The sequence below is a fragment of the Pteropus medius genome, unplaced genomic scaffold (genome assembly GCF_902729225.1).
Source record: "Pteropus medius unplaced genomic scaffold, Ma_sr-lr_union100, whole genome shotgun sequence".
Taxonomy (NCBI): Eukaryota; Metazoa; Chordata; class Mammalia; order Chiroptera; family Pteropodidae; genus Pteropus; species Pteropus medius.
Window position 1 is genome coordinate 4,989,259 of NW_024354911.1, and position 27,165 is coordinate 5,016,423.

The 27,165-nt window shown below is 47.3% G+C and overlaps 1 protein-coding gene, 1 non-coding gene and 1 pseudogene across 7 annotated transcripts; 2 read left to right on the forward strand and 1 right to left on the reverse strand.

The window, feature by feature from the left end:
- Positions 1 to 284: 284 nt before the first annotated feature.
- Positions 285 to 27,069, forward strand: PKM (pyruvate kinase M1/2). Of its 6 annotated transcripts, none has more exons than XR_005651466.1 (11): positions 285 to 574; positions 10,765 to 10,931; positions 11,487 to 11,578; positions 16,120 to 16,251; positions 16,717 to 16,903; positions 17,495 to 17,765; positions 19,230 to 19,380; positions 19,617 to 19,769; positions 22,898 to 23,633; positions 25,465 to 25,646; positions 26,334 to 27,069. XR_005651466.1 is itself a non-coding variant. In XM_039856618.1 (11 exons), the coding sequence occupies exons 2-11, from the start codon at positions 10,778 to 10,780 to the stop codon at positions 26,438 to 26,440; spliced, it is 1,596 nt and encodes a 531-aa protein (XP_039712552.1). In that variant the 5' UTR covers positions 285 to 574; positions 10,765 to 10,777; the 3' UTR covers positions 26,441 to 27,069. The 6 variants fall into 6 exon arrangements, 5 of the variants coding, with proteins under 5 accessions (XP_039712552.1, XP_039712551.1, XP_039712554.1 ...); XM_039856618.1 differs by having other exon boundaries at positions 22,898 to 23,064; XM_039856617.1 differs by having other exon boundaries at positions 418 to 574; positions 23,467 to 23,633.
- Positions 11,657 to 11,775, forward strand: LOC120597970 (uncharacterized; annotated as a pseudogene).
- LOC120597994 (5S ribosomal RNA) lies at positions 18,170 to 18,288 on the reverse strand. The gene has a single exon (XR_005651486.1). It is a non-coding gene; the product is annotated as a 5S ribosomal RNA (ribosomal RNA).
- Positions 27,070 to 27,165: the final 96 nt, after the last annotated feature.

The window sequence follows — 27,165 nt, forward strand, 5'->3', positions numbered from 1 at the left end:
CGGGCACCGAGAGGGATGGGGAGTGGCGGGGCGGCAGGGAGAATGCTGCCCTGGGACCCATAAATCTGGGCACCGCCTGAATAGGCCAGGGCAGCTGGGGTGGCCCAGAACAAGGGTCAAGAGAAAAGCCCTCCTACAGCGTTCCAGTGCCGGCAACAGGTGGCCCAGGCGCCCGAGGGTCTGGAAGGAAAAGTCCCTGGGGCTCCCAGGGCGGGTCTTGCCGCCTCCCCACTTCCTCATTGGCCTCTACAGAGCGTCAATGATTGATTTCAGTTTTATGTGCCGTGTCCTTCCGCCACGGAATGTAGTCCTGCCCCAAAAGGGCAACCTGGTGGCCTGTTCCGGCCCCGCGGCACTTCCTACTGAAGTGACTGCTCCCCGCAAGGACGGAGGGGGCGGGCCGGACGAGCGGGGAGCCCGGATTGGGTGGGGGGCGGGGCGGCGGAGGGATTGCGGCAGCCTTGTAGTCGGGATAACCTTGAGGCTGAGACTGCCAGCTTCGCATTGAAGAGACGCGCACAGTCTTCTGACCTCTCTGCAGAGAACGCTAAGCCACAGCCGGACCACGCCGGAGGTGAGCGGCTGGGGAGAGAGGCTGAGCCATCCGTTCCCATCTGGGCTCCAGTGCGGAATCCCAGCCCGCCTGAGCACTCGGGAAACCCACTGCGGGGCAGCGCAGGGTCCTGGGCATTTTGGACCCGATTGAGGCCGCGAGAGAGAAGCTGCTTTCGCCTAGGGCCCGCTCTTCAAAGCCTGCAGCTCCTGTTTCTTCTAAAGTCAGATGGGTCAGCCAGACTCTCCTGCCCCAGTCCCTACCCCCATTCTGGTCTCATCCTCGCCTCTCTTCCCACATTCCCTCACTGATCTCCTTTCCTCTCCATCCTCTTTTCCCTTCTCTCACTCCCCTTTGTCACCTCGTTCTCTTGCCCCTTTATACTGTTCCATTCACTCCCTCGTCTCCAACTGCACGTGTCCCCCTCATTCTGGTGCTTTCCTTGTATAACATCTCTATGAAACTCCTCTAGCTCCCCTCCCCCATTCCGGTTCCTGGTGCCCTCACGCGGTCCCCTACCCCATTCAAGCGCTGGTTCTCGCCCCTCCCCCTCCGTTCCGGTCACGTCCGCTCCGCATCCTTCGCGCCTCGCGGTCCTCGCCCCTCCCAGTCTGTTCTGGTCACGTTCACGCCCTCTCCCCCGGCCTTTTGGTCACGTCCGCCTGCTCCCCACCGCCCCTCCAACTCCCATCTCTGTCTCGTAGACTTTCTCCATCGCGCCTCCCAGTCTCGGGCTCCTGGAGCCCCAGGACCGTGTCACCGCCTAACTGCAGTGGTCTGCGGATGGGCAGGGCTGGCTCGGGTGCGGCCGGGGATGCAGCGGTGGCCTGGGTTACGTAACCCTGGGCTTTCCCCGCTGCCGGGGAAGGAAGGGTGGTTGCTCTTGGGGCGCTCCAGATTCGATGGGGGTAGCGGGGGCGCTGCGCCAGCTCCGGTAGCGTCGCGGGGTTCCATCCCGTCGCGGCGGGCCTGCACGTAGCTGCCAGCTCCAGGGCCTTGCCCCGCCCCGCCCCGCCTGACGACTGGCCTGTGGGCCCGTTACCTCCCAGCTTCACCTTCAGCGGTACCACCCGCCCTTGTAGCGCGGAGGCCACGGGGTGGGGTGGGAACAGGTGTGGGGAGAGAACAAATAGGTCGATAGCTTGGCGCCTCGCACCGCAGTCACTCAAAAACTGATAGGAGCTGTTTGGGGGAGGGGAATGGAGACCGGAATGACTTGACCGGTCATAGCCAACAGAGTTCACGATCTCAGTAGAGAATGAACATAGACATTATCACTGGTTAGTGTGGTGAGGAAGATACGTCCTTCCTGCTTGAGGAAATGGGGGTGATGGGAGCCCTCACAAGGTGGTATCTTACTGGGTTTGACGAAGCAGGAAAGCACCTCCGGTCTGAAGGTTATTTAAAGTCACTCTTAGCTTTTTTTCCGTATTCTTAGAACCCGGGACATTAATCCTCTCCTGTACAAGTGAACCTGAGAGGTGATGTCCAGGCATGATGGATAGAGGCATTGGGTTTCTGTTTAGTCAACAAGCTTTTAGAATTAGGTTTGATTCATTAATATACTGACATGAATGTTGGAGGGAATAAAAGCTCAGGACCTCAAATTCCCATGTGTAAACTGGGGGAAACATTTTCCTCGTGATTGTTGGATGTCGAATAGTCAGTGCAATGCCTAATCTCTGGTGAGATGTCCAGAAGAAATGCCTCCAAATGTATTCTTTTAGTCACTGGGCACAATACATAATTGAGCATGAAGGCTAATCTTCATGCCATCCCAAAACATAATCTTTGAGAGTCAGGCTCTCTAAATACCAGACATCTCCTGGAAACCAGTCCCCCTAGGGATCCTGGTACAATGTTGACAAAAGTAACTAACAAAGTTACTTTGCAATTCTCCACTGTAACCGGTCTCCTGGGAATGGGAACCTCTAGACAAGGAAGGGGCAGGGGAGATTTAATCCTTCCATGTTCTATAAGTAGAAACAAACTTGCAGCTTCTAGACTGAAATATTCATATTCCATCCCCATCACCTGGGTTCTAAGATTTGCTCAGCCAGTGGATGGATAGATGTGAAGTTGGGATCAGAGATGGGACAAAAGCCCCCTCTGGGCTGTACTGAGGGTGTGGCCACCCCCTAGGGTAACTGGAGGACCTATGTCAGTATTCACACCCTGCAGCATTGTTAGCAAATAATTTGCCCTCTGGTTGTTGGAGGATGCTCCTGGGAATACAGTGGGGCTATTCTGAGGGGCCCGGTATGTAACGCATCTCCAGGTCTGTGCAGGGGTGGGGAGGCTCTGTGGGGAAGATGACTAAACCTCCCAACTTCTCTGCTTTTGAGAGAATTCTCTTTATTGGGTGAGTAGGAAACTGCATTGTGATCTTTACAGGTTTAAAAAGTCCCCTCTTTCAATGAGTCAAACAATTAAGCATGTTTTTCCCCAGTTAAAAATGTCTCAACTAAGTGAAAAATGGTTGGTACTGGTTCCCAGGCTCTCTCTCTGTACTGCCCCAGGAGCTGAGATGCATCCTGGCAGAGCTCTATACCTAGGTAATGCAGTTTGTGCACCTGCATTCTGCGCCTTCTGTGGTGGGCATGGCAGTCTCATGGGATGGGGCTGTAGTGGACATGAATAAACCATCGAAAGAATTTTAGTGTTGAATTCATAGTTTAGCCAAGAGCATTATTGGGTTTGTAAGAAGCGTACTCCCAGTAACTTGGCGAATTTGGTGGCTGTGACTCTAAACAGAGCTAGCACCTTATGGGAGTTGCTTCTGTGCCTGGAGTGTTGAGACATCAATGTGGAGTCACAGGAAAAGTCATTTCATTTCTTAAAGCTGCTTATTACTTAATGTTGAGGCAATGGAAGAAATGAGGAAATGGCTGTGAGCAGGAAGATAGAAAAAAATGCAGCTCTTGCATTACAAACTCACACTACATGGGTTTCAATTTATTTTGCTTCAGCTTTTATGAAGACATATCAGGATATGTTATTCTGGACAAGAGCTAAGACAGATCAAGGTAGGGAGGTATGGGAAAGTGAGTCATTTGACATTATCGTTATTTCTGAATCATTCCAAGTATCCACAGTCAAATCCCAATTAAGAGGTACACCACAAGAATGAGTTGCCCATGTGAGAAGAGTTTTCTTACACCCTTGTGGAAGATCTTGTGAGATGTATGATTCATTTGGTAAAAGGTCTAATAGGACTCTGACTCATCACATTTGATACCAACTTCTAGTACATATAGGAATAGAGCCATTCTTGATACCACCATAGTTTCTTGAGAACTTGCATGTTTCACTGAGACCTAGCCTTAGACGAGATAAATGAATAGTCTGATTCTTTGGGCTTTGTCAAAGAAGCTGTTTGGGGGAAGGTGAGCCATGGTGGTAGTGGATGCTGGTGTGCAGCCTCTGCTAGGCCTTTTGGCCTCTTAGTATGACTGCTCAGCTCAAAAGGGGCAGCCAACTGGGCCCCCGAGTAGTGCTTCCCCACCCCTGCAGTGGTTTGTGCCAGTCTGCACGTAGGAGAGCCAGGCTGCAGTGCCTCCTGTGGCCTTTGAGACTCACCACCCCTACTTCTGACTGTAGGCAGCAGCTGTGTTGGGGAGATGCCAAGACCTGCTGTGATAGGGCGGTATCACAGCTGCTCAGAGTATGGGCCAGCTCAGCTGATGCAGTCCACAGAATTCTCTGAAAGGAGCTCCGTCCCTTCCAAACATCTTTACTCACCCTATAGATAGATGATATTTAACTCGAGATGACTGGTGTCTCCCATCTCCAGTGATGAGTGAGCTGAGTCAGTCACATGGTATGAGACAAAACCACACGTATTTTGGAGGAGCCCTGGCCTTTCGATCTAGGTAAGAGGTAGGGAGGTAGAGACCTAATAACTGGTATCCCTCTTTTGTTATTACTTTAGAGAGCAGACTCTCAAAGGTCACCCATCAGATGGGCAAATATTTTAAAAATCTGACAGTATCAAGTGTTGACAAAGGGTAGGAAGGCAAAAACTGACATTACTGCTCAGTTGTAAGTAGATAGAACCATTTCAGAGAGCAATTCAGCAGTATTTTTTATTTTACTTTATATTCATTTCAGGTATACAGTACAATGGTTAGACAATTATATAGTTTATGAAGTGATCCTCCCAGTTACTCTAGCACCCAGTAAAAAGTAAGCATACCCTATGGCCCAGAAATTTCATTTCTGAATATGTAGAAGTTCATACCTGCATAAGGAGATAGGTACTAGGAGAGTTGTTATGGTATTGAAAATTGGGGAAAAATTGACTTAATGGAGGGAGGATGGCCAACTAATAAGGGCATACAAAAATAAATGGTCTAGTTGTGCAGTGGACTGGTATAGCAGTTGTTATGAATTAACCAGATCTGTATATCAATTGGATAGACCTTAAATGTGCTGAATGAAAAAGCAAGTTGTTTAATGATATTTGTACAGTATACTACTTAGGGCATTTTAGAAAACAATATCATAGGGTTCAGTATAGATATGGACACACTTAAATGAACTAGAAGGATACAAAATTTGTGACAGTGGTTGAGGGTCAAAGTTCTTGTCAGTGTGCAAGGGCTGAAGGGGCCAGGAGATGGAGAAAAAATAAATTGTAAAATTGTGATTCTTTTTTTAAAAAGTCTAAAAAAATCTGGTGAAATACAGATGATAATATTTCTTTTTTTTTTTAGTTCAAAAAACAAAACAGAAGCAAACTTACGAAGGTCACTGTAGGAAGACCAGTCATACTAACTAGGTCAGTGCTCTTGGCGAGCTGGCACTGCCCTTCTCTATTCCCGTTCCCTCTCCCTCCAGCTATGATGTATGGCAGCTCCTGTAAATGCTGAGCCAAAGCCTTGCTTTGCTGAGGCCGTGATTCAGCCTGGTTGTACCCGACTTGGAGGGTCCTAAACTAGATCCATTGCTGCTTCCAGAGTATGAATACCATGCCCGGAAGCACTGTCTCAATATTTTAAGCCTAGAAAGGAGGCACCATAACACAGCACAACCAAAGTTTCATCCAAACTTCCTCCTTCAGGCTTAAACCAGTTCTCTGCTTTAAGCATCTGTGATCAAATCAGGAAATCTTTGGCATCTGAGGACTTCCAGGTTTTTTTGACTTTGTACTTCCTGCCCTGGAGCCTGCCTGGTTCTTCTTGGGGGAAGGCCCCTTCAGTATCAGCTTTCGTGTCCTATTCCACTCTAGTTTGAAATTGGACCTTAGGCTCCTGCTTATATAAGGTTTTTGTCACTTAGTTCTAGCCCTTAATAAATAAAAGAACAAGGGAATTTTACTTGAACCACTAGGTATGCTAATTTTGTTTTGTGTAACCAGGTAAACCAGACTTTGCTTTCTGTTATGGGGCCTGCTGAAGGTAGAATGGATTTCAGATTCACATCTCTCCACTAAAGATTGCTTATCCTTCATACCCTACTCTGTATGCAAATACATCTTTGTCATTACTCTCACGCTACATCAGGATGCACAGCCGGTCACTCCAGACTCTACTAGGTTCTGTAGCTGTCCCAGCACCTGTTTTGATTTTGTTGCAGCCATGGTCAGATGTGGCCAGTCTTTGGATTATACTTCCCTGCCACATACATCATCTAGGAAGAGAGCTCCTAGGGAGTAGGCTGGCCTGAGTGCCCCGTCCAATATATTGAGATGCAAACTTTTTAATGGTTACTAACCTGAAGATTTGGGAATTGAAAGGCCTTCATACTGGCTTAGAGATCCAGAGGCCTAGGTAGCAAATTGATGTCAGAGCAAGGAACACAATCGGGCATCAGGTGCCATCATTATTGGGTTAGTTTGGTGAGATTGGCAGCAGAGAAAGTTTGGTTTAGAGAGCACTGGCTGGTTAAAAATTGGTTCGTGCACATATGGGCTCATAGGTCAGGCTGGTGGTTTACTAGGGCAGAATGATTTAGGCCTTTGCAAAAGATAGAATTGGTGGAGTGAAGTGTGAATCTTTTCCAGAACAACTTGCCAACAGTATTGGCTCTAAGTGGTGTGTTAGAATTTTTTTTTTTTGAGTCCTTCCACCCCCTGCTGGTTTCTGAAGAGTGGCACAAATGAAACTATAATTTTAGAGAGAAACTATAGTTTTAGAGATGAGAAAGGAAAGGTGAGAATAGGGGTTCCTAGAGCTGAGCTGTGACTGCTCCATCCTTTCAGCCCACACTAAGACCTCTGGTGGTGTCTCGTTTCTCATAGAGGAGAAATGGCTCTGAGGAAGATCCTACTGCAGGGGCTCAGGCTCAAGAATAAGGCTCCTGTACCTGGGCACAATGTTTTCCGCCATCAGTGGATACACCGGGCTTCCTCTGCTGTTCAGAGGTTGGCTCTGCATGTCTGTGCCTCCCAAGGAGGAGGATGCAATAGTGAGTCAGACTGACGTGGCTGGGCTGCATGTCCTGGCAGGCACTGTCCAGATGGCTAGCATGAGGTAGTAGGGGAGGCCTTCTCAGAGGCCTACCCTGAGAAGCCAGGGCTGAGGCTGCTGTGCTGGGGCTAGGGAGAGTCCAGAGGGTGTTTTAGGCAAACTCTAGGTAGATAGATGGTGGGATGGGCAGCTTGTGCTCGGAAAAGAAGGCTCATGGGGACCTTCAAGACAGGCAGGAAGAGACTAGTTAGCCAGAAGCTTGAGGATGAAACATAGGAGTCCTCTGGTAGAGAGGCTTTAAGGACTTTGAGACCTTGTAGGAGTCTGGACCAGCTTGCTGAAAAAAACAAACTTTTTGATTGCTGATGTATATTTCCACCCAAATGCCAAGAAATTCTTGTTTATTTAGCATTTTTGTTCTTAATAACCTGGGTGAACAAAGATCAAGAGCTCTTAATCTTAAATTATCAGATTTAATTCAAGATGGAGTGGGGAAATAGTGTTAGTGTTTGAGCCCTATATTATAAAGTATCTGCTGTGACACCTCCTCCTGGTCCTGGAGGCAGAGTTTTTCTGAGACAGAGCATCTTTGTCAGGGAGACTTTTGCTGTGAAGCCTGGACAGACTAAACAGCAAAGGGGTTTACACGCTGGGTTGGAGCCGCAGTAACTAAGAGAGCCTGGCATTGAGTTGTCTGGACTATAATAACTTCACTTTTTCTTCTCTCTCCCTCTCTCTCCCTCTCCCTCCTCTCCCCCCTCCCTCTCCTCCCTCCCCTGCCCCCTTCTCTCCCCTCCAACCCCTGCATCCCTCTCTTTCCCACACGTGTACACTTTGAGAGTCTGATTGCATCAAGGTTTTTTGTTTTTGTTTGGTTTTTTTTCCTAAGCGATTGAAACGTTGTGACTTAGGGCCTCAGATGTGCTCTCTCACCTCTGCCACATTCAAACAGTATTCCTGAAGCACTTAAAGCAGCAGTTGCTTATTGGAACTGGGATCCTCATACTTGTTGTAATTTTAACACTTTTATCAGGAGGCTTGTAAATATATCATTTTTGGAACCAGGTATATTTGCAATTTTTCTTGTTATAGATGAATTTCATGTCAGTAAATTTATTAGTAAAGAGAAGAAAAAAATGCTGTTATCCTACCTCCCAAATAACATACTGTTAATACTTTGGTAGATATCCTTCCAGTCCTTTTATGTATGTTTAATCTAGTGTCCCTTCCACCTAAAAAAGGGGAGCGATCGGGTTCTTATATAGAATAGCAGGATGTTAATACATCCCAGGTTTAGAGAGACTTTTGAGGGAAAGCAGTATTTGGTATGAGGGGAGGAGATAAAGCATCGGACAGGAGTCAATAAGAACTACTTTTACCTGTAAATTTTGGTCTTTTCTTGGCAGGCTTCTGTAGTTTTCTTTGTAACATAACTGAATCTCTAAGAGTACCTACTACCTGGATACCTGGTTATTAAGATAATTTTTCCATTACCCCAAGGAGCTTTAGTTACATTCAGCTTTTACCTTAATCCTTGTACAGCTCTGCAGGGAAAACCTTACTCAGCTCTGAGCAGTCTTTGCAAGTGGGGCCAAGGAGCCACCCTGAGCCAAAAAAGCACTATGTCACCGGAAGCCCAAGCCCAGAGAACACAAGGTATGACCTGATAATCAGTGGCCCCAGCCAGGTCTTTGCAAGGAGACCCTAATGTCTCAGGTCTAGTGAAGAGCCAGTGGAGGCTTTTTAAGAAGAGTGGGGTTAGTTACTTCAACTCACTCATTCAGATCTTCTTTTGTTCATGACACAGTCCTCAGATTGGATGGCTCTTGCCTCTCAGAGGCTGCAGCAAGGCCTTTGTGTTCCACTTGGCTTCGTGTGCCACCTGGTACTGTCTCCTCAGTAACGTTCCCTTAACAGCCAGACTTAGTAAACCCGGCTGGGTGCTCTGAAGGCATGCAAGCCCTACCTCAGCTGTGAGTGCAGGGAAAAGTACCCTGGCTGCCCAGACCATCCTGCCAGTAATTCAGAAGTTCCTCAGATGTAGGGAGTGGGGAGTGAAAGTACAGCTTTGATTTTGACAGAGACATGAGGATACACTGAAAGGTCATTCAACAAACACTGGGTTGCCTCCAAGTGCTAGGTGCTAAGAGATATAGAACCAAATGGGTCACAGAGGGAGAAGGTTGACGTTGTCATTTTGGGACTTGGTTTGTATGAGGGAGTTAGGAAATGCAATTGAAAGGAACAGTGCATTTACCATGTGGAATAGTGAGCCTGTATCTTATTTCCCCATTTTAAAAGTTTTAGATTCTGTAGTTGAGGACTTGTAGACATCAGTTTTCTGTAGCTGACAGAAAGTTTGTTCATAACTCGTCACAAAGCTTCTTGTGCTTTTACCAGACTTCTTAAAGATGGCAGAGATGGGTTTAAATGCATGCTTACTCAAGCCACCCAGAGAGGCAACAAAGTCACAGGTGGAGAAGGAGTAGGGGGGGCCTTGATTTGGAACCCTGAGATCTAGGAGGAGGTGGGACAGGGCTAAAGAGGGTTTTGTTCCTAAGTCTGATCTGAAGCATTTAGGTTTATGGGTTTTAGAAGGAATGGCCCTTGGTTTGAGAACTTGAGAAAATGGACAGTCTTCTGATGAAGAGTGTCAAGCTTCTGCTTACATCCTTACCTGACAGTTCTTCAAAGCACTGGCCAGAAACTTTTCACTCAAATCTGCTGACTAACCGGCTGAGTGAGTTTACTTGTAAGTCAGTAATGAAGAAGAGCAGAGGCCAGGACAGTTGTCAGGACTGTGACCTAGGCTGGTTAATTACCTAGAACAAATGGTCTTTGTTACTGAGGGTGGTGCGCTTGTCAGGCTTAGAAAAGGAATCAGGATGGTGCATCAGACAATCAGCTGGGGAGAAGATTTGACCAGCAACCTCATGTTGCAAATGTAGTTGTAATCATTTTGGAGCCAGACCAGTGCTGTTGTGGTTATCTTTGATTTTACACAACTTGCTTTGCACATCCTAAAGTCCTCCTGACCAAAAAGTATATATGATTTTTAGGTACAGATTCCTGGGATGAAAGATTTTGCATTCAGGGTTCCGATGGGACGTGGATTCTTGTCCAGGGCCTGGGTTTTATTCCCGGTCAGTGGGCTGGAACCTACTCTAGAGCCTAGGGTGAGGTCGAGGAATGAATTTATGTAGTGCTTTGGGTTAGTGAAAACCTAGGACTCCAGAGCTAGGACAGACTGGATGGTGATTGTCTTCACAACCAGGACCATCATTTTGGGTTTGGGTGGGGATTGTTAAGAGGCAGTGTGGGTGTCCCATGCCATAGCAGATGTGCATAGCTTTGATACAAAGATCTAGATTTACCTAGGTTCTAAACTAGGAATCAGTTATTTATGTCATTGGAAAATGGTTACAACTTCCTTTTGAGGAAGCTCCTTCAGTACATGTAAAGTAATGTTTATAGGATTAGCCGGAAAGCTGTCAAGGTAGAAATAAGCCCAGTGAGAGGGAGATGTGCTTACAGTGGATGCCTGGGAAGTACATGCATTGGGTATGAGGTTTTAACCTATATTTTAAGAGACTTTCTATTCTCTAATGATCCCGTGAACCCTTTGCCCAAGTTGAGGAGTACCCATATAGCCAGAGCGTGCAGGGCTCCCTGTGGCTTGTGCACAAAGTGTGTTTCTTGAGTTAACATGTAAGCAGGAAACGGCCTCCTGTGCCAAACAGTGTCTCAATCACTCTGGGCTTCTTAGACTGATCACACTCTCTTCAATTCCCCTGGACCCAGGGCCTCAGAAGCCATGTCGAAGCCCCATAGTGATGTCGGAACTGCCTTCATCCAGACCCAGCAGCTGCATGCAGCCATGGCTGACACGTTCCTGGAGCACATGTGCCGCCTGGACATTGACTCGCCACCCATCACGGCCCGGAACACTGGCATCATCTGTACCATTGGTGAGTGGCTTGCTCCATCCCTAAAACAAGGATTTCATGTGACGGTGATTTTTTCTCTTTTGAAAAGACTAAGTAAGTGTAGCAAACCTGAGGTCTGAGCAAGATTCTGCACAGATCATAGGAAATTGCAATAAAGAATTAGTATGCTCTATGTTTTCTGCTAAAGGCTAAATTTATAGAGTATCTTCATTAGCACATCTTTGTAGGAGCATGTCAGAGACCTACAAAAGATCTTTTTGACGTGCTCTATGCAACCAGTATTCTGTGGTTGGACATCTGACTGGGCTCCATGGAGAGCAAAGAGGGCTGGCCAAGTCATACCCAGGCTTTCCTGACTAGAGCCTGTAGAATTTAAAGGAAATAGCAGAAGTGTCCCCTAATCAAGAAAGTGGGCTAGTACAGTGATAGCCACGTATGTGGCTTTTGAAAGAATTTTGAGCTGTTTTGGGGAAAAAATAAAATACCAAGAGTCCTTTATACGTAAATAAGCAAATTTAAAGTGTTAATCCTACTTTGAATAATTAACACTTATTTATGGCTTTAAAACTTTACTAGGCCCAGCTTCCCGGTCGGTGGAAATGTTGAAGGAGATGATTAAATCTGGAATGAATGTGGCTCGTCTGAACTTCTCTCATGGAACTCACGAGGTGAGCCTCAGCCAAACAGCTTGGCCACTGAGATGGCTTCTAGGGAACAGGGTAGACTAGGCAAGAAAGAGTCTAGGAGTCTACAGCCATGCTGCCCTGAACACGCCCTGTCTTGTCTGATCTTGGAAGCTAAGCAGAGTCGGGCCTGGCTAGTACTTGGATGAAAGATGACCTAGGAATACCAGGTGCTGTAGGCTTTAAAGAAAAAGAAAAAAGAGAGTCTAGGGTTTATAACCAATGGGAAGATTGCCTTCACTAGCCTATCCCTACTCTCCTTTCCCCATCTCCTGCCGTCTCAACTGGCTAACTCTCCTTAAATGAAGAAGGCCTACCTTGTCATTGGCCATGTTCTCTCACACACCTGTGCTACCATTAGCGCCCCCACAAAAGAAAGTGGAAGAGTACTTATTGGAAACCCCTGTGAGCCCTTGAGTATCTTGGCCACAGGGCTTGACACTCCTACCCCAGGGTTTCTGGAGCAGCTCATACTGCATGATGAACCAGAAGGTCACCTGCAGATCGATTATCACCTAGTTTAGACCCAAGATAACTGGGCAGATGGGGGAGAAGAGTTTCCACTGTGGCAAGTTAAAAACTGAGTTTAATGCACGAACACTGTTGGGCATTTAACACCCCTTCTCATCAGCTTGTGTTCCCAGCCTGTCTCTTCCCAGGGGATTTGGTACATTAAGATAAAATAAAGTCATAGTACTTCCTCAGGAACCTGGTAGTGCTGAGGCTGTTTCTGAACTGACATAACCTGTAGCTAGAGGCCTTATTCTGGGACCAGGCGGCAGCTTTTGGGATATCCTCCATTCCTGCTTCCGTTCCCAAGTTAAGAACAAATTCATTTTGAGGAGTATGGAGGCTCCCCAAGGGACAGTGCCTTTTATAAACCATAGGCCCTAAAATTTCACTCTGACATTGATAGAGGAGTAACAGATGAGGCAAACTTTCCCCACTCTTGACTTCTATACCTCCTGTTAGGAATAAAGAAATGCTACCCTGGAAGGGCAGGTGATGAGGGGTTGCCCTCTGGCATTTGGAACTTGGTATTTGGGCTAAAAATAAAGCCTCAGGAAGTGCTGTCCAAGAGGTGAATTCCTCCTTTCTGGAAACACGAGACTATTCATCGTAGGTTCCCTAACCCATTTTCCATAAACAGCCTATGGCCTGGCAGGTGGCCAGCCTCCAGATGTCATGGTGGCCTGACCCAGTTCAGAGGAACTGTGCTCAGCAGGCACCTCAGGTTAAGACGCATTCGTAATGATATTCTGTAATTTTCCAAAGGAAGGGCGTCTTTGACAGGGATCACCAAGAAATACTGTGTTAATCAGCCCAAAGAGAGAGCTAAAGGTGTCAGTGAAGATGGTTCACTATTGATTCCTGCTGCTGGAGTGTGCCAGGGTCTCCTGTGTGCAGGGGAAGGCAGAAATAGATTTTAAGAAGTTGACCTTTAACTAGGCCTTATAGCCTCTTCCATCTAGTAAAATAATACCGCACAGCTTTGAAATGGCAAGGGCAAATGGTATCTGCTGCACCTGTTGGAGGGGGGCTGCTGGTTCAGGGATTTTGGTTTTTTTAAACTTCAGGAGGCATTTGGAGATAATCTGTGCTTTAACTCTTATTCCCATTTTAGAATTGGGATTTAAAAAGAACACTTGACTTTGGTTGCTGAAGACACAATGCTAGACACAGATGATGTGTTATAGAATTATTGTACCCTTGAAACCTATATAATTTTATTAACCAATTTAATTAAAAATAAAAATAAACTGTCACTCCCCCCATCCCCCCCAAAAAATAAAATAAAACAAACAAGTCCCTCTTGTGGGTTTTTTTTGAGGTTTTTGATCAGGATGAGGTTGTCCCTGGGATCTGCGCTTTAGAAGCTGATCTGAAATTGTTCTAATATTATATAATGTAATGTAAACAAGTTTTATTATGACCACATGTCAGGGTTGTTTACTAGCAGCTGGGACAGGCTTTTGTAGCTCTTGACAATTTTAAATATTCTCATGAGCAGAACATTGAAATTGTTTGCTCTCCGTCGGTCTGATGAGGAACATCCACTGCCTACATCTGATCTTTTGACAGCTTTACCAGAGTATCTCTATCCCCTACTTCTGTCAGTTCATTCACATGAGCAAGATGTGTTTTTACTGAATGTGTCATCCCATAATGCCGTGTTGGCCAGAAATATTGACTTACCAACTTAAACTTAGAACCATCCACAAAGATAGCCTTGATTGATGGAGTTCTTTACTACTTGGTAATATCCAGCAAAACGAAAGCCACAGTGGGATACTTCAGTACACCTCCCAGAAATGTACCAAAAGATAACAATAGAGAGGATTTGAGTACTATAATGCCTAATAATCTAATTGGTATGTACAGATGATGTTGGTCTCCAAGACCAAAAACACATGTTTATTTAAAATGCTGTTTCAAAAATATGTTAAGCTGCAAAAAACCTTCAAGTTTCATCAAGTAGAAATTTTATAGACCACATTCTATGACATTTTTTATAGAAATTGAGAACAAAGTGTAACATAACAATCAAAACATAAATTTAAATGTGCTTGTCGGAAAGCAAGAGTCCGAAAGAATAAAATAAATGCATATTTAACTCAACACCAGGGAAAGAAACCTAAAGTAACATTAAAAGAATGAAGGTGAAGAATCGATTTAAAAGGCAAGCTTAATGAAATAGAAAATAAGCCCAACAAATTAAGCCAAGAGTTGGTTCTTTGGGGGCAAATAAAATTCTATAAAGCAGAATCTCCTGGAAAGCCTGGTCAAGAATAAGGATGCACACACACAAAAAAGACTATGAATAGAAAAGGAGAGTATTTCTTATACATCAGAAGAGAGTTTAAGTCGTAAAAAGATTTAGACCTTAATTCCTATAAATTGAAATGAAATTGAATGTTTTCCAAGAAGTAGAAAATATTAATAGATTAGCAGGCTTAAGAAAATGAAAAGGTGACTGTAAGATATACCTCCTCTCGGAACACCAGGCCCAGATGATTTTGATGGCTAAATTGTGTCTCTCCATCAAGGAAGAGTTAAATCCTTTGTTATTCTTTCCTAGCACTTAGGGAAGAGTAGAAATCTTCCCAATACATTCTTTGAAACCAACATACCCTGATACTAAGGTGAGACAAGGACAGTACCAAAACCAGACAGGTTAGTACTAAAGATTAGTACACTAGAACAGTGTCACTTAGCATCCAAAAAAAAAGTCATGAATAAAATCTGACAGTCAAGTCATGACCCATGACCAAGTATATTTTATTCTAGGGACACACAGTTTGCATTGGGATTAAATCGTGTAGTCAGTGTAATATAAGATGATGACAATAATAGGTAACATTTATTAAATAATTATTATGTGCTCATTTCTGTTCAAAGTACTTCATGTAGTTTACTCATATCAAGTCGGAGGAAAAGGCATTTGACAGTATTCAACACCCATTCCTTTGAGCTATTTCTGTATTCTAGTCTGTACTATTTTTATTTCAAGTCAGTAATAGAAAGAAATTTTTATAACTTAGAGTAAGGACTTCCTCAAAAAAAAAAAAAAAAAAAGGAAGCAAGCCGGTGGTCCTCATAGAGTATTCCTGAATTAGAACTTGAGGATTTTCAGACATAAGCTTCAGGCAACACCATGCTTATAGATTAATCTCTGGTTTAGCTCCCTTCCAGGCTCCTACTGCAGGTGCTGTTCTAGTGGATGGTTAAAAAGGACATGGTCCGCAAAGTGCTGAATATAGGGTGCCTCTGTTATCAGCAGTGTCATACTGATTATACTAGTTAAGAACTTTCGGCATCTTGGCTTTGAGTTGAATTGTAATGGGAAATGGAAAAAGAGAAAGGGCTTGAGAAGATTAAAGTCAGGATTTGTTGCAAGTGAGTAATAGCAGAGGGCAGTTGGTTCAGAGAAAAGCGTACTCCCACTTTGCCCTGTTCCACCTCCATCTCTAATCAGACTCTGGAAGGTAATTGTGAAAACAGGCCTGCGTGACCTTGGCACTGGGCCACTGCTTATTTAGCTTGGGCCACTGTTAGCTTAAGTAAACAGCCCTGAGTTTGAATTGTAGCTGAAATCAATAGAGAAAAATTCAGAATTACCAAATTTATCAGCATCCGGCACTGATTGCCAGACCAGCGTTGTCACAACACAAGCCTGGGTGTTTTTTTTAATTTGATGAGTCCTGGGAGAAAGAGAAGAGCTGAAGGGACACAGGCTTCTTTTATGTTGACGTGTTTACACTTATACCTTTAATGGTGTTTGGTGGCAGTACTCTGAAAATTTTAGGGGGTTTTCCCTCAGAGTGAGTTAGTGTTGTGGTTGAAGTGCGTGGAAGCCAAGGAAATTGAGACAAGCAGGGAGAAGGTTCTCAGTGCATGGATGGCACTGAGACTAGATGGTGGTGGAGGTCTAGAACATCCGCAGGTCTTGTGAGTGGTCAGCTTCAGCCCGGTGCTAGGTCCTAGTGTCTGGGAGGACGCTTATCATCTTCTCTCCTGCCCCCCAGTACCATGCAGAGACCATCAAGAACGTGCGTGCAGCAACGGAAAGCTTTGCTTCTGATCCCATTCTCTACCGGCCAGTGGCTGTGGCCCTGGATACTAAAGGACCCGAGATCCGAACTGGGCTCATCAAGGGCGTGAGTATCCTGGGGAGAAGTGAGAGGGAAGGTGCAGGAGGCAGGGGCCCCAGAGATGTCCTCAGCAATCTCTGTCCTGCAGAAGCCATGTTCCTCAGAGTTTAGGTCTGTAAATGAGGGTTTTATTCATCACACACACACAAAAAAATGTTGTTTTAATCTATTTAAGAAACTACCAAAAGGGAAACTTTTTTAAAACTACTTTCAAATTTCTCTGCCTTTATGGAGCAATTTGGCTCTTCCCCTGTCATTAAATAGCATAGCTAAAACATAGTAGGTTTTTCTTGGGTTATTTCCTTGAAATATACTGAATTAGACAATCTGATCATTTATTCCCAAAGGAAAAAGATTTATTGTTACTTCTAACTGAGATTTGAGCATTATTCCCCTGGAGGAAAGCATTTCTTTTCCTGCCAGGAGGGCCTGGCTTCTGCAGTTAGGACCCATGGCTTACTCTCTTTGTAGAGTGGCACCGCGGAGGTGGAACTGAAGAAAGGAGCCACTCTCAAGATCACTCTGGATAATGCCTACATGGAAAAGTGTGATGAGAACACTCTGTGGCTGGACTACAAGAACATTTGCAAGGTGGTAGAAGTGGGCAGCAAGATCTATGTGGACGATGGGCTTATTTCTCTACAGGTGAAGGAGAAAGGTATGTCTAAAACCGGCTCCCATCTCTAAATTTGCTAGACATGAGGAAGAGAGGAAGCTTGTTTGAATGGCAGCAAGATTACATCTGTGTTCCTTTTATGACTCCTTATCCTCTAAAACAGACTTCAGTCCTGCTTAATCATGCTCTTCGGCATATGATAAGAATTCTTTTTATTCATCCTCACTACTTTGGCCTCTCTGTTTTCTTCCTTCATCCCTTAGTATGATCTGTACTGGACTCTAGCATGTCTGGGAATGATAGCTCATATTTAAGTGCCAGGCACTATTCTAAGCATCTTATATGATAATTTGTTTAAATTTAAAAACAACCTTATGAGTAGGTATTATCCCTGTTTAACAGGGGAGGAAACTGAGGTATGGAAAGGTTAATTGACTTGCCCAAGGTTACACAGTTAGTGAAACTGGCATTTGAACTCTGGCAGCATGTCTGCAGCACCCATGATGTGCTGCATCCCCAGTCAGTATAGTGGGGAGAGAGGCAGGTGGCTTCCCGCCTCGCCCCTCTTCCTTTCCTGTTGAGGACATGTGCCTTCTTTGTACTTTGCCTCCCCACCTACTCCATTTCGCATAGGTGCCAACTTCCTGGTGACGGAGGTGGAGAATGGTGGCTCCTTGGGCAGCAAGAAGGGCGTGAACCTCCCTGGGGCTGCTGTGGACCTGCCTGCTGTGTCAGAAAAGGACATCCAGGATCTGAAGTTTGGGGTGGAGCAGGATGTAGATATGGTGTTCGCGTCTTTCATCCGCAAGGCATCCGATGTCCACGAAGTCAGAAAGGTCCTGGGAGAAAAAGGAAAGAACATCAAGATAATCAGCAAAATTGAGAATCACGAGGGAGTGCGGCGGTAAGTGCCCCCTGTACCCTGCTTCCTTCAGCCCCAGCCCAGCTCTCTGAAGAGCCACATGTATCCTATTGAGTACCTGGCTGCCTGTGCATCAGAATGCAGACTCCTGAGCCTGTTCCAGACCCACCGAACCAGCAAGTAGCATTTAAAAAGCAGCTTCCTGCCTTGTCCCTTCCTTTCCTGTTGTGGAAGGCATTGCTATTTAAAGAGAAGCATCTCATGTGTTTGAGGTGCCAGCATCTTGACATTGTTCCAGACGCTCAGAGGCCAACCTTGGAGAGGAACAGGGTCACTGCTCTCAGGGTCAGGAGCCACTGCTGGGCTCCTAATCAGAGCACTACCTGTGTTTGCTGGTAGCACTGCCACCGAGAGGAAAGGCAGCCAGCTTTTTATTTTTTATTTTACACCTACAGCACCTGGTCTTCCTAGGTGGTCTCCCATCCAAGTACTAACCAGGCCCGACCCTGCTTAGTTTCTGAGATCAGAAGAGATCAGGCACATTCAGGGTGGCATGGCCGTGGACTAGCCAGCTTTTTAAAAAGGGCTCTTTGGCCTTTCACTAGGGAACCATGTGCAAACTCGGGGCCTGGTGTTAACGCTGAGGGTTATGGCCTCCTAGTCTTCACTTAGAAAGCAGCTGGCTTGATGAGCAGGCTAGCTCTGGCATGGTATCAGCTTCCCAGAGGAGAGCATGCGATTCTCCTCCAGGCTTAGATCGTCCCAGCTTAGCTTTACCACCTCCCCAGTGCTCACTCATTAGAGCCAAATGACGTGGCCAACTCTGTGACATCTGTTCCTCACTGGCTCCCTACTAGAAACAACTCAGTGCAGCTAAAACCCTAGACCTACTTGGGACGATTGGCATTGCTTTAGGTGGGAAGGAAGAGCAGCCCCACTTACTGTTGTGACCTTGGCTTTTTGTGTCAGGTAGTTTGGGGTGGTCCTACGCCGTCCTGATAAGCCCAGCTGACCTTGGCCTCAGGCCAGGCAGAGCCAAGTGTCCTTTTGCCTTCTGCACTTGGAGAGGGCTGCCTCAAGAAGCAGCCCTCAAGTGTCCTTGGCTGGAAGAGGCCGTGGACTTTTGTTTTGGGAGCTGTCAGCAAGCCGTAGGTTCCCTTTTTGCTCTGGAAGTGTTGAGTAGAGATGGCAGAGAGACCTCGGGAAGGCTCTCATGAAATGCAGATGGAGAAGAAATAGGTGTGTGGGGCTTGGGAGGAGACCTCATCCCCTCCCTTGCTCCCCAATGAAATCTCCATACTAGTGCTGAAGAAACCTCGCAGGCTGTACTGTTGGGCCACTTTGGGGAACTAAGATAGCTGGAACATCCAACCACCTCCATGCACCCATGGTGACATCATGGGTGGCTATCTTGCTAAGTCAGAGAATCCCAGGAAAAGTTCTTCGTGTCACTGTACTAGTGGCCCCTGTTCCATATAACCTCTCTCTTTCCACCTCTCCTGTCAGGTTTGATGAGATCCTGGAAGCCAGTGATGGGATCATGGTGGCTCGTGGTGATCTGGGCATTGAAATTCCTGCAGAGAAGGTCTTCCTTGCTCAAAAGATGATGATCGGGCGGTGCAACCGAGCTGGGAAGCCTGTCATCTGTGCCACGCAGGCATGTGCCTCTCCTCATGTGCATGTACTGACAGAGGAAACTTTTGGGAGGCTACGTAGTCTCTTCCCATGGCCCTTTCCCCATGTCACAAATACATACATATAGTCCTTTCTTCCCATGCAGCTACACGAAGCCAAACTCTCTGCACATACACACTGCCCAGGGAGTCAGCTTGCAGTCATTCATCTCCAAAGATAGCCCAGGCCATGTCTCACTAATGCTCTGTCCCCTCCCAGATGCTGGAGAGCATGATCAAGAAGCCCCGTCCCACCCGGGCTGAGGGCAGTGATGTGGCCAATGCAGTTTTAGATGGAGCCGACTGCATCATGCTGTCTGGAGAAACAGCCAAAGGGGACTACCCCCTGGAGGCTGTGCGCATGCAGCACCTGGTGAGTTTTTAGGGCTTGTCTGTCCTCCCAGCTCAGGCTCAGGCTCAGGCTCAGGCTCAGGCTCAGGTGGCTCAGGCAGGCAAGCTCTGCACAACCACACCTTTTAGTCTTCTGCACCTACATCTTTTATTATTCTCCAAGTTACAAGAGTGAGGAAGTGTTTGCTGGTGGGCGGGGCGGGAGGGGGGTCTTTTGTTTTTTTGCTGTTCTGCCTTCCTTACCCATACTCCCTTTTCTATTTCCTTCTGTTCTGGAGGCGTTCTCCATCATATGTAGCCCAGTTCATTACTGGCTCTTTTCCTTGGCTCAGGTACTGGGATACTTGTACCTCTTCCTCTGGACAGTCCAGAGGACCGGAGTACCTGTCCTACTCTGGAAAAAGCCAAGGGCTCCTGTTTCCAGCCATCATGATTGTTTGGCTTCCATTTTGATTCCCCACCTATCCCACAGGCAGGTGCCTCCCCAACAAAGGTCTCTGGGCCCGCACTGGAGGCTGTTGCCTGCACTGAGTTGACCAATCTTACCTTGCATGGTGTCTGCAGCGGGACCTGTTGTGCCGAGCTGATGCAGTCACTCAGATGAAGAAATAGGGTATAAGTGACAGGTGACAGGTCCATAAATCGAAGACAGGTGAGAGGACGGCTAGTCCTGACTGGGCCCTAGTTTGAGAGCATCTGGAGAAGAGTCCTGGAGGTGAAGCTTCTTTCTCCTCCAGGGAGCTAACTTTTCAAGGCTCTTCTGCTGGGCTATGTCTCTTGAGGCTGGGTTCCTCTGCCCTACTTGCTCCTGCTCTAGAGCTTATTAAAGAGTTAACACAAGGATCAGCTGTCAGAGTTACTTATACCTGGGAAAATGCGTGCTACAAATTAACTTTTCACAATAGTCCTAGGTCAGCAGTTGATGTATATGTAGCTCAGTGAACTTGTCTCTTATCCTGAAAGTTTTTTTTAACTTTTCTATTCCCTTTCAGTCAACAAAGGACCCCATGCCCTTTGTGTGACACCCTCTCCTCTGCATTTCCCCAAATTTAAAACAACCCCTAAAAACGAACCACTGGACTAGAATCTTCCTTTTTCACTTTCTACGTGTCCAATTATTAAGCTTAAATGGCCTCTAGAGAAGACTTGTTATTTATAATTTAATAGTTTCTTAGTGGTGAACCAAGACATCTTGACTAAAGATGTCTTCTGGGGTGTCCTCAGGATCCTTCATGGATTTCCCCACGATGAAATTGATAGGAACCAATCCTGTTTTGGAATGACTGTGTACCCTGGCCCTGGCAGATAATGCCACCCTGTTTGTGAGACAAACTTGCTTGCTATTCCAGTGCTCAAGTACCTTGAGCTCATTCTCATGACTTCTCTGGTGGTGGGAAAGTGCTTTCTCTCTCCCAGGAGACAGTGGACCTTGGACCAGTCACCTCTAGAGTGGCTGCAGTATATTTATGGGTCCCTCCACACAGCCCCTCTTTCTAATTGCCTTAGGTGTGTGGCCTCAAAGGTGGGACAGTGACCCTGATCTGATTTACTGAACCAGGCAACCATGAAGACTGTAGGGACTTTAGTATGACTTTGGGCTAATCACTTAGCTTTTCAAAGCCTTATCTGTAAAATAAATTAGATGGGATATGTTTAATTATAGACATTAACATTAAATGTTCACTGCTGTTACTAAATATTTAAAAAGTTCCCATGTAGATTGATGTAATCTTCATAACCTCCTTGAGATAGATGTCACTCCAATTTATAGATGAGGGTTACTTGATAATAGAGCTTGAGTTTGAACCCAGATCTGCTGGCTTTAAAGCCAGTGTTCTGTCCTGCAACATAGCACTTTGTCTGTCTAGTGGGAGATCGGCTCAGGTCTTCTGTGGGGCCTGTACTGGGGTCAGGGACTTCAGGCTCCGGGCTCTCACTTCCATGTTCGTTTTTCCATACCCTAGTCTTTCCTGTAACAGATGGACCTTAGAGCTGCAGGGCTTAGATTGCATGGCTCTGCTCTGGGCCAGGTTGTGCCGGCCTCTCCTGTCCACGTCCCTGGTTAACACTGGCTGACAGCTTCTCCTTTTAACTGTTTATTGCTTTCTCCTGTATCTAACTGATGCAGTTAATGATCCGTACCTAAGGGCTAGGCAGTACCAGGTATGGTTCAGTCTCTGTTCCTGTCCCCTGTCCTTTGGCTGCGTGTATTCCATTCTTGCAGAAAAAAAAATCTTTAACCACGTAAATCCTGCCACACATCTGCTTACACTGTCAAATTAATGATATTACTGATTCTTCCCTTGCCCATCATTCTCTAAGATGCTGGTAATTGCATTATAATCCTCTAAAGCTTAGATTTTCTTTCTAATTCTCTGAGCAGGTGGCCTATAAATAACTTGGTGGCTTTCTCATGCCTTTTAATCATTAGGTTTTAATCAGATGTTTTGTTAAACTACCCGCATGCTTCCACAGGCATCTGTCTCCACATGGCTCTTCAGTATACCCTCACAGGTTCACCAGTTTTCAACTCTCTGGTTCAGAACACAGTTAAGCCACGTGGGTTTGGCTTTGTCTGACCCCAACTTTCCAGTGCTGCTCAGTGCATTTCATGGCAGGCCATTGGAAAGGCTTATAGCAGCCCCATGCCTGAAGCCAAGCTAAGTGCTCCATGTGTGTGTGGAAGTGAGGCAGAAAGCCCTGGAGAACCAGACAGCCATGTGAAGAAGGAGGGCCTGTTCCTTTCTGTAAGCTGTGTCATGAGGTAGCGTGGCCAAGCCTGCCAGGGAGTGGCGTGAGCCCAGCCTGGGCATGTTTCCATGCTAAGGTGCTAGAGCCTGCTGCCATGTTGGCTCCCTCCACCCCCACCCCCAATCAAAAAAATCCTCCCAGAGTGGAAGAACCAATTTCCCCTCTGTTGGAAGGGAAGCAAGCAACAGCAGTTGATGCTGGAAATTCTGCACACATCCCCAAGCAGGCCTGCATCACGCTGCCTCTGCATCTGCCTGAAGGACAGATTTAGCCAATTAACCTAAGGTTACCTTCTTCTCTGATTAATTCCCCATTCTATCTTTCTATGTTGTTGTTTCTTGTTTTTTTTTCCCTCCTTTTTCCCTCTTCCTTGCCTTCCCTCTCCCCTAAACCTTACAGATAGCTCGTGAGGCTGAGGCAGCCATGTTCCATCGCAAGCTGTTTGAAGAACTTGTGCGAGGCTCAAGTCACTCCACAGACCTCATGGAAGCCATGGCCATGGGCAGCGTGGAAGCTTCTTATAAGTGTTTAGCTGCAGCTTTGATAGTTCTGACGGAGTCTGGCAGGTAGGGCCCTAAGGGCAGGTAACTCTGTAGGATAACCAGCCTCTTGCTCCAGCTGCTCTAGAAGACATTCAGAACCCAGCCTTGCATTTGGGGCCTGGGCCCAGAGCCTCTTTTCTCATCTTCAGGAAGCCAGCCAGGGAGCTCAGGGCAGGACAGGACCAAAGGGTCCTTCAGATTGGTAGGCACAGATAGTGTCACAGGCACCTGGTGAAGGACTGGTTCCTGAGTCTTGATTTTGCTCAGCTCAGAACCTCCATTGATTAGGCTCCTCTTGGCCTTTGCACTCAGGGACACATTTCTCACCAGCTGTCTGTCCTACTACCCCTCCCTCTCCCATTGTGACACAGCTCTGACAAAGCACTGTCCCCCTGTTGTCCCTCTGGACGGATGTTGCTCCCCTAGATTGCCCGTGAGGCAGAGGCCGCCATCTACCACTTGCAATTATTTGAGGAACTCCGCCGCCTGGCGCCCATTACCAGCGACCCCACAGAAGCTACCGCCGTGGGTGCCGTGGAGGCCTCCTTCAAGTGCTGCAGTGGGGCCATAATCGTCCTCACCAAGTCTGGCAGGTAGGAGGTGGCAGCAGCTCCCTGGGGATGCCCTGCTCGGTGGCGCCTTTCCTTGGGGGTCCTGGGAGCAGTGCACTGAACAGTGCTAGGATGGCACTAAGCCCAGGTAAGACCTCCTGCCTGCCACCTGGACCCTACAGGGAAGGAGCTCCTTCAGCCCCCAGGCCAGGATCCAGGAATGAGCAGCACCCCTTTCCTGGGCCCGAAGGACTCCGGGCAGCACTTGTAAGGCATGGGGGACCATTTGGATCCAAAACAAGTTTACACCCTCAAGATGAACTAGATGACGACAGACTGACTCCAAATGATTACTTGGCATTTAAAGGCTGGTCCTCTAAAATAGTGAAAGACTACCAGCTTTGCTTATTCCAGTTACTGTGTGCTCTTTAAAAATTTAGTTGGAAAATTAGTGCTGTTCACTGACATGCTCTTTGGTTGGGGCATGTGCCCCTGTCTGTCTGAGCCCTGAAAATGAGTGGATTGTGGACCAGGAAGCTCATCATGTTGCCTTGGTGGCACTCTGGCGCCATGCAGCCAAGTCGAGGCTTGTGTTTGGCCTTGGACATGGAATCCTTTCTCGGTCCTGGACTTTGAGTTATCATCCTTCACTCCCACAGCCTGGGCATGTGTTCCTCATCCCTTGCCCACAGGGCAGCTAGGGTTTCCTGGAGGAGAGGCAGACAAGCAGTCCCATGCACCAAGGAGCAGCAGGTGCAGCTGCATAGAGATAAGATCTGAGCACATTTCCTCAGGAGACAGCTCAGGATAAACAGCTGTAACCATTAGGGTTGACCTTTATGAAAAGGCCCAACCTTTGCTATCTGGCTATTTTTAGCTCCACTCTTCTGGGGTTTCACTCTCGGCTGGTCCTGACTTCAGCAATTGCTTCCCTCTGAAAGTCTTGTATGGAAGCCCAGGCCTTAAGCAGGGCATTCTCTTATGTGACATGGCTTGTTTCCTTGGCACCTATTGAGTGTCCTCATAGCTTACATTCTGGGGCAGTCCCTCCTGTACACTCTTCCCCAGCTCCTGAGACACATCTGCAACTACAAGTATACTGTGTCAGTGTTCAAGGAAGCGCCTGATATTGGGGCTTCAAAAGAGTCCCTTGTCTTCCAGAGGGGCCTTCACAGGCAGAGCTTCCCACACTAACACTTCCATCTGGTCTTGCCTCCTGGGTAGCACCCAGATTTCTAAGCCTCATTAGATTCTCAGATATGACTTGGTCTCTAGAGCTCAGTTGCTGGGCCTCTTTCAGGGACCTGGGGGCCCCAGTGCTGGGGAGAGGGCCTGGCAGCTGGGAAGCCTTGGGTTATAGATTCCCAAGGGGGTTGGTAGACTATTCCTGTTCTTTGCAGATGTCGAGAGTCAAGTGCTGTTCACATGCTGCTTGGCTTGTAGCTGTTGCTGGCAGCAGGGAGGAGTGGGTGCTGGTGAGGTTGGACCAGGGCTGTGTTGCTGTGCCAGAATGGAAAATTTCAGAGGGGATTCTGCCAGTTAAGGGCCATGTGGGGAAAGTGCGTGAGGCTGACCATGCTGAGTTAGTAGGATCCTGGGGCCCTGGCCTGTGGGGAGGGGTGGAGGGCAATGAGGTCACATAGCTACGAAGGAAAGTTATGTGCTGTGGAGGATATGAAAAGAGGGACTGCCCTAGCTGTAGGAGCAGCTCCCCACTCCCACAGTGGGGGGCCAGGGAGCGGATATTGAAATGGTCAGAGCCTCAGGCATGCATAATAAGTTGGATTAGAGGGTGAGCTGTTGCTGAAGGCTCTGGGAGTCTCCTGGGACACTGTTTAATGGTCTCTTCTGCCTGTCCCCCATCCTATCTCAGGTCTGCTCACCAGGTGGCCAGATACCGCCCCCGTGCCCCCATCATTGCTGTGACCCGGAATCACCAGACAGCTCGCCAGGCCCACCTGTACCGTGGCATTTTCCCTGTGGTGTGTAAGGACCCAGTGCAGGAGGCCTGGGCGGAGGACGTGGACCTCCGGGTCAATTTGGCCATGAATGTTGGTACGTGCCTGGGAGCATGGGGTAGAGCCTGGAGGGTTGGAGGCGGGTGGTTGAGCACTGGGCTTTCAGGGATCTTATGAAAAGGGGAACATCTACGCCTTAGGGTACAAGAGCCCTGGCTGCCCCCACTGGGACTCCTGCATCCCCTTCCACCAAGTCTTGAGCCGAGCTCAGGAGGGAAGGAGGGACCTTTGAGTTGTGGGGCTGAGCAGCCCAGTTCTCGCCACACTCATCCAGTCTAGGGCCCAAAGCAAAGGATCCTAGATAATCAGGGTTGTCCATTCTTTGGCATCTGCTCATTACCAAGGTTTTTATGAAATTGGCCAAAGTCCTGCACTGTGGGGTGGCACACACACAGCTTATGTACTGATGCGGCCTTTGTCCCTATATACGTATAGGCTGCCATAGGATGAGAGGAGGCAGCTAGCTCTGACCTTGGGCAAGGCTCTCTACCCTCTAGACTATAAAATGAATGATGTCCAAAGGTCCCTAACAGCTCTGCCATATTAGTGTTAAGGAAATGAGCCTCCCTCATCCCCTTCATTTGGGCTGTGAGGCTGGCGCCACCTTGTGATGTAAAGAAGTAATGATCAGCCAGCTCTGCTTATTGTCTGGCTATGGGACAATGTCCCAAGTTCATACCAGCCTGACTTGACATTTACGCACCCACATCTTCTCTTCCTCCAGGAAAGGCTCGAGGCTTCTTCAAGAAGGGAGATGTGGTCATCGTGCTGACTGGCTGGCGCCCTGGCTCCGGCTTCACTAATACCATGCGTGTAGTACCTGTGCCATGATGGGCTTCAGAGCACCTCCTCCAGCCCCTGTCCCGTCCCTTTCCCCCAAACCATCCTTTAGACCAGCAATGCTTATAGTGCTCACTTGTGGCTGTAGTGTGTCACTGGTGGGTTGGGACACCAGAGAAGGTTAATGCTTCCATGAAACATGGCTGTTTTTAAGACCCTGCTCAGGTGGGGTACTCCAGAGCCAGGCTGCCCACCTTATGGCTTCACCTAAGCAAGAGAGAAGCAGGGGTGCAGGACTGGAGGCCCCAGAGCTTAACACAGAGGGCAGCAGCTCCTGCTTTTCCTTTGCACAGTCCATTCAGTTCCTGTAGAAACGGGTACTCAGAACCCTCAAGCCTGGCCTGGAGTCAGTAGACAGCCAGCAAGAGAGGAGCCTTTGGGTGTGAGGCAGTGGTTCCAGTTTAGTAGAGTCTGGCCCTGCCCTTTACTTTCTTCTCCAACCCCCTCAGCCTCCTTCACTCCCACCTTGTGCACTGTGCACTTCTGTTCCTACACTCCACTCAGCTATTGCTGCAGACAAACACTTCACCCCTCCAACTTCATTTTCCCTACTACTGCAGCCACCTCCAGGCCTGTTGCTATAGAGCCTACCTGTATGTCAATAAATAGCAGTTGAAGCATCTGTTGCCTCTCTTTTTCTGATGGGGGAGAAGGGAGTATGAGCCCTGCTCTTTGAGTAGGGTGAAAATGGCAAAGAGCTTGGGGGTCCTGCGCAG